The sequence below is a fragment of the Montipora foliosa genome, chromosome 2 (genome assembly GCF_036669935.1).
Source record: "Montipora foliosa isolate CH-2021 chromosome 2, ASM3666993v2, whole genome shotgun sequence".
Taxonomy (NCBI): domain Eukaryota; kingdom Metazoa; phylum Cnidaria; class Anthozoa; order Scleractinia; family Acroporidae; genus Montipora; species Montipora foliosa.
Genome location: NC_090870.1, coordinates 12605655 through 12613154, shown reverse-complemented (window position 1 = coordinate 12613154; position 7500 = coordinate 12605655). Strand labels below are relative to the sequence as shown.

Here is a 7500-nt window from a genome sequence, read left to right as displayed (position 1 = left end):
CAGTCTTCTAAAATATAAATCTTTGCCATGGTTTCCTAGCTACGAAATTTGATGAGGGATTATTCTAGTCAGACTTTTTGGATGCGGCATTTTTTACACCACTCATCTTGTCGTGTATTGTCGACTTTTAGATTGGCGGACGAGAATGACTGCTAGTATTTCACGAATTTGCCATTTTGATCATGCGCACCAGAAAAGATCTCGACTTCCATTGAAATCTAATGCGCATGGCAATAACTGAACCCCTTCTGGAAGTCGCTAATGGTGATATGGAATGCACGGTGGTCCCATAATTGTTAGGTAGACTGTTGCAAATCCGTCTTCTTGAACTACTTTGTAACTTTACTTTGCAGCTGAATCAAATATGGCATCGCCGTCCCCCCCTTTACCTGAAGAACAAGCGTCCTATGAGAGAATGGAACGCAATGGTTAGTTTATCACTCTGCTTTGGATCTCATTCCGTGGACCAATATGCATACTGTAAAGATGGAGCCTTGTGAAAACATTAACGTGAATGCAATTGATTCGCTGGGAAATTTTTTCAAGATCGAACTGAGATTTCAACTTACCGTTCTAAAGCGTTTCCCTGTCCATGTTTCTACTGTGTGCGATTCGTCGACAATAATAAACGACAATCTTTTGTGGAAGTTATGAGACTGTCCTTTCAGCACCTTGAGAAATGCCTGGTCCAGTGCATCATCATCGTCGTCGCTTATATCATCGTCATTATCGTTGAAGTGTCAATTGTTTAAACTGTCAAGCACTAATTGAGGACATCACAAATCAAATGATATGCTGCTTTTTTTAAATTTTTATTTATTTCAAATGTCGTTTTCTCAAATAAGCAGTACTTCTTTGAGAAAAAGACATCGGAGTACCCGCTGAAAAAGCCTCTCGTCTCTGAAAAAGGACCAACGAACTCCTGAAACAAGTCTGTCACACATCGTTTGAAGATAGGTGCTGACACATCTTTTTTTGCCAACACTGCCCATGGTCATATCACGGTCACAAGTAGCAAATGAGCTATGACGCCTTTAGAGCGGTTTTCAAATGAGTGTCGTGAAACCAAAACCAAAGTAATTATTTTGGGCAATCAAAAATGACGGAGACAATCCAGTAAACCAATCAAAACTCGAACTAATTACACGCAGCCGACACAAAGCGCGGCAAAATGTGCACGCGCGAGCCACGATTGGTTTTGGTTTCACTTCTGATTGGTTGAAAAAGTGGCGCGAGAACTTTGAACCAATCACTGAGTGAAGTAATGCAAAACCAAAGCAATTCGACACTCAATTGAAAACCGCTCCATGTGCCCCAGCTAACATTTGATTTCCTTCATATGCTAATCGTCAACGCCAACGTGGATTGTATTTATATGATTATAGGTGTCTCCAGTGATCCGAGATTTGAAGAGCCAAAACCAACTCTACCCCCAAGGAAATCCTCTGATACTGTCCAAACTCGTCATGGCTATGAAAATCTTCCCAATAAAGGTCTTCCTCCGATAGAGCCACGGGAGAAGGTTATGTTAATCTACCACCAAAGCCAGGAAGATCCCTCAGTGATGCCCCTGAACTCCCACCAAGGGCTCCAAAGCAAAGTAAGCTTGGGTATGAAAATTTACCGTCAAATCCAAGAGCTCTTCCTCAAACATTTGCGTCGTATCAGAATGTTACGCAACAAGGTATGTTCAATCAGTTATGTTCTTATCGATAGCTTTCAGCCAAGTGGTTTTATTCCATGATTCCAGCGCTGCATTTGATCTCCAGACTGCGTCTAGGAGGGAGAAGGTTGGGGTTTCTAACATAGAACTCGTGTGCATCTTTTGTGTTCTGCGGACGTTCGATCAGCATGAGAATGTATATTAGCGCGCAACAACCAAAAAAACACGTACCCTTGTCTTTTCTTGTTGCGCTCTCACCTAGAAACTTTAGTGCCGATTTACACGGTGCGATTTTGGCGCATGCGACAAGCTTACGACCGGCCTACGTAAACGACAATCGTAAACGAGTTGTAAGCCTGTCGAAAGCCTGTCGTAAGTCTGTCGTAAGCCTGTTGCGGGCGACAAAACAGTACCGTGTAAATCGTCCCTTACACTCCAATCGAGTACTAAATCGTTCGGTACTACAGTCATAGACAAAAGTAGTTGAGAAGGTTATGTAAATGAACCGCATCAGAGCTGTATTTCAACCTGCTTCTGTTAAAGCGCAAAAGAAATAGTTTCCTATTCTCTTATGTAGCCCCCCTTCTCCCTATTCAATGTTGGAAAGTAACTCAACAATTTCCCACTAAAACCGTTCAGTTTTGCACATCATTGAAGGAGGGGGGAGGGGAGAGAAGCAATGAAGACGTCAAAAGTGCTAACCTTCCCAACAGTTTTGTCTATGATTGTAGATCGACCGTTTCCCTTCAAACAAATTATTGGAATGATATTAAATATTACCACTCAACGGAGGAGTTAAATCTGCCCTTCCCCTGATCGTAGTCAGCTTGTGATAAGCGTGGGACTTGAACCTGAAACCAGCGAATAAGAGTCCGGCGCTCCGACCACCCCTACGCTTTTTTTGCGCGCAACCAAATTCAACAAGCCACCTCCACCCTTCCTGTTCGATCCAAACCTGCGCGCTCTACTCTCACTTGTATCAACGCCGAAAATCTGTCGCTCATTGGCCATTCCAAATTACATTTTCTTGTTTTTAGCCTCTGCGGGGCTAAATGTTGTTGATGTTCCTCTTGCAGCCGCCAGTCGGTATCCCACTGGAAATGTTTCGCCAACAAAACGCGATCCGCCTCAGATGAAGCGGGCATCAACCTTACCACCTCATATCCTGCAGAATACTTTGGGACAGATGAGTCTAAACGAAGGACCGTACTGAGAGCAACACCAAGTAGAAATATACCACAGACATCTTATATGGTCTGAGACACATATGCCATGCTCTTGGATTGGAAATGACATGTACTTAACTTGGTTTTTCATGGCACAGGTGCCAGAAGTTATGCCTTAATATTTGAATTGAATTTTTTTATTCAATTACTATAGCGTATATTTTGTATAACCGTTCTCAAATGCGCGTTACATTAATGAGCAAGGACAGAAGTAATCGTGGAAAATATTTCGTGTTGAAGGAATGGAATATGGCGCCGCCTTTAAATCGAGCCAGTGGACAGAGAGGAAAGTTTGAAGCCGGGCCAATCGCATGTATTACTATTGCCCTAACTATTGGACCACGCCATATGCTTAATATAAAGGGTTTATCCCCCTATTCTGTATTGACAAAATATCACTGTTATTGTAGGTTTACTTAAGTGTGCAAACTATATTCAGCTTTCAGCATGACGTAAGATCACTTGTCAATCTGCCTTTCTGTAATATGCCACACTGGTCGGATAAAAAGACGATTTTGCCCGTTTGAAAGATTTTGTTAGGGATTATAAGCATTTATGTTTTTGGTAATATGAGAGAATTTTAAATTTGTGCAGCACTTTCATCAATGTACTTGCGTCGCTAGCAAGGACATTTGAATAAGTGCGCTGTGACCAATCATAACACGCGCAAGACAACCACCGAGAACCAATCAGAACTAGAGGCGAATGCACGCAACCAACCCGGTGCGCGGGAAAAATGCTTGCCTAGAGTCACTTCATTTATCCAATCGCAAAGCTTAAGGTAGGAGAAAAACAATCGCGAAATTTCTATCGACGCTCAAATAACGAACGCATCAACACAGTCATGGGACGCTTTTTATTGGGTTTGTTTCTATTAGGAGAAAGTTGGCTTTTTTCTTATGTCTCCTGGAGTTTTATACTAATCATCTCAAATGGAGAAAAGGTACTTAGCAATGTAAATGTGGTGTTAAAAAGGAAAACAGCTCACTTCCGGTTGTCGTCCGCGTCTCAAAAACGCGCGTTCTTAAGCTCCCTATTAAATAGCACGCCCGGGTCGCTCACCTCGTAACTTGTATTAAAAGGTCGAGGTAAATTTTTAATGTATTTTTGAATTATTTTTGAAAGGTTATTGTATGTAGCAGTAGCTTTGAGCCAAACTGTGTAGCATCATTGTGTATCGTCATTAAACAGCCTCACAATGCCTTCATTGATAAACGTGTTACTTATTATATCTCGTCTTTAAGCAACCTGGTTCGCATGGGTATCCTATCTCATCTTGGTGTGAGAGAGAACCGTGGAAACAAGTTTAGGCTGGACCCCAAACTAATTTCTGATGAAGAACTCTGTCCTTCTGCAAACATTTCTGTTTTTGCGGTAAAACAAAAGGAAAAGGAAGAAAAAGCTTTCATTTCCTGGCTGCCAGCCCTTTTTAACTTTCCAGGTAGCCAGGCCCTCTCTCTGTCTCTATTGATATATAATTTTGCACAAGACATATTTCTACAATAAAGCTTGATGTTGCTGTCAACCTGAGTGGAAGTCAGCAGTCTTAGAGTGAAAGCTTATTTATGCACACTGTGAAGGGCTGACCTCGGTTGTTGTTAAAAAAGTGGCTGGTGTGGTAGGCACCAAAACATAGACCAATTTCGATATATAAAATTCAGTCCGAAACAAAAGGCATCATCTCGAGGCTCTGGGGAATAAAACTCATACAAATCCTTATTTATTCCCCAGAGCCTCGAGATGATGCCTTTTGTTTTGGACTGAATTTTAATATATCGAAATTGGTCTATTCACACCAGGTTAAAAGAGGAAAAGGTTGGTTTCCACGCTCCTTCTTGGCTCCGGTAAATAACACCTACCACTTTTGGGAAGATATCGTTGACGTCATCTATTGTCACTAATGTGCCAACTAGACGCCTCATTGGTTGTCAAAACAAAGGGTCTTTTGTACCCGAGGTTGGCACGTTTGAATAACAAAAGCAATGTTTGTAAACAGATATCTTCCCTATTCACCAGTCAACGAAGACTTCATTGAGAAACTTGCAAGTTCACGTCAGTAAAACGTTTTTAGTGATTGTTCCTGTTTATTCAATTTCATCAAAGTACTGTACCTAATAATGGAATTGGGACAGATAGTGAAAACATAAAAATAAAATAATGAAAAACCCACCGTGTAAATTCTCGCGGTTTTAATGAATTGTTTATATTTAGGGTGCGTTCGATCACGGACCCCACTCCGGAATAAGAAATATATTTTGTAACGTTTTGTTAGTTTCACGAGAGTATGTATGTTAGGTTGCATAATACCAGAAAACTCATAAGAGTTGAAACGTGTAACGGCCCCTTGTGTGCTGAGAAACAAGCTTCTGAATATTCAATTTGCTAAGTACCATATTTGGAACAACAGCAGCAAGGGGTTTCCAAATATGGTACTTAGCACTGAAACAGTCAAACAATCAGTTCGGGCAATGAATATTCGGAAGCTGTGAACGCGCGTTACACGTTTCAACCCTTATGGGTTTCTGATAATACTGTTGAAGTATTTTTAGCGTGCTTGTAGGTGTCTCAAGGGCTAGTACACTATTTAAGGGTTGTTAAGTTATGCAAGAGCCATTCCAGGCAGCTCTTTCAACCCTAGTTTTTTATTTTATTTACTGTTGTAATTTTCTCTGAGTTTGCGAAACTGTAATGCTGTTTTTTTCAGTAACGCTTTACGCTCGCTGCATCAATAAACGAGAATGCCCGCTCCTATTCTGTGTTTTTGTGATTATTTAGATTAGTTTACAAAATATTTTATAATCGTTTCAGTGTGATTAGAATATAATACTTGGAGTCATGATTTAAAAGGGTATGTCTGGCGTTTTGAAGCACCAAGGATAATAGGAATATGTTAAAATAGCATTTTAGCAGGTATTTGAGAAATTTGATGTGAATCTCCGTAAAAAGGATGGACTTCTAACTTCTCAGTATTCCGTGTATTCCTATTCCAGACTACGGTCAATCGAACGCATCCCTTAGATTGGTCTTTTTCACGTTGCAATTGATCTTTAGGAAATGAGAAAGTTTCGTAATGATAGTTGCAAAGATCATCAAAGTAGCAAATGACCAGCTCCCCAACGAAGCTTCGTAGATCCAAAATAAGGTGAGACACCTCGTGACACATATCCAAACGTAACATTTAATTGTGTACGGTGTCGGAACGCAAATCTTGTGAGTTTTTGACAGCCGTTGAACGACCGATCCATGCAAATAAAAATCGGTCCGATTCAAAAAATCTGTTGCAGTGTCAAAAATTCCTGTTGCAGTGCAACAGATTTTGGAAGTCGGGCCGTCACTCCGAGAGAAACCGCCATGTCAATCAAAAGGTATGCGAGTAGGTACTGCGCCACCCTGCTAGCAGAGCCTTTCTTTTGCTTGCTCGATTTTGGCTTTCTCGGTAAAGAAAAAGGCAAAAGGAGGCTCAGCTCGCAGGGTGGTAATGCGCATAAATACTTTAAAAATGAAGGCGATCAAAATGGCGGTTACTAAAAAGACAACGGGAAGATCTTTTGAGGAAAGATTACACGTTTTACACAATTAACAGGGTACGATTTTATCGGCCCGACAAAAGTTGAAAACCGGCCGACATATTGTACCGTGTAAACCGGCCTTAAGAGCGAAGGCACAGAAAATCGAGCAAAATCGGAAATTCGTGGCCACAGTTCAAAACCTAACCTGCCTCATTTTCAGTTTGTGAGAAGGTATTAATGAGTTTGGAATCCTGCCAGGGTTGGTTTTTCAAAATACGACTTAGTTTGGGAAGTTTTTAAGATTTTCGCTTTTGCCCGTCTGATGCTTGAAATTGACAACAAATCAAGGGAAAATTACCCGGTACAAAATGAAGCTGGCATCCGCGCGCAATAAAAAATACAAACAACCTACCACTTAAATTTCACATACCAGATGTTAAACACTTTTTCTATCTAGGATTTTTGGTTCAATAAAGTAAAATAGCAACAAACGAGCCCGTTTTGGAAAGGCATTCGAATAGTGCTTTACTAAATTAGAATTTATCGCTAAAAATAAAGTCGAGTTTTCTGTATGGGATCATTCTCCAAATTATCTCAAATTCATAAAGCTAGCCTACGGATATAGAACGTACTCATTATCCTGAAAATTTTGGCCTGGTTTTCCGGCACGAACGCCTCTGACATTTAAGAAGACTAATGCAAGGCAATTTTGTTTGAAAATAGATTGGCGTTTTGACCCTCACCCGGTCATGTTGCCATGTACAAGTTCACGCACCTTTCAACGCATCATATATCGAACTGTATTTGGAAAACCTCAAAGACTATTTGGATACTAACTATTTACCCTCTCTTAAGAAGTACAGCCTTCCTTGGCAAATTATACAGCCGCAGAGAGTCCGATTTGTACGATTTGCCATGTAGAGTAATACGCCGATCTTTCCCGATTTGTGATTCGGCGGTCCCTGTTCGTTCGAGACTGCCAAACCCGAAGTCACCAATAAATATTCCCACGGTTTAGTAAATGGCCCGCTTACCCTTTGGCTAAATAGAAAAACATCCTAGTGCAACTTGGATACAGTTTGGCATTGCTTAACGGTGACAA

The 7500-nt window shown here is 40.9% G+C and overlaps 1 protein-coding gene across 2 annotated transcripts in view; it reads left to right on the top strand.

Annotated features, from left to right (window-relative positions):
• The window catches only part of LOC137992481 (uncharacterized), a 55613-nt gene that overhangs the window by 27707 nt on the left and 20406 nt on the right, over positions 1-7500 (top strand). The window contains exons 15-17 of one of the 2 annotated variants that reach the window (XM_068837836.1): positions 354-428; positions 1386-1684; positions 2740-4104. The exons of the other annotated variant lie outside the window; for it this stretch is intronic. Coding sequence (XP_068693937.1) covers positions 354-428; positions 1386-1684; positions 2740-2799 — 434 coding nt within the window. The 3' untranslated portion in view covers positions 2800-4104. Of the gene's footprint in view, positions 1-353; positions 429-1385; positions 1685-2739; positions 4105-7500 lie in introns of those variants that run through there. 2 annotated transcript variants of the gene reach the window in all.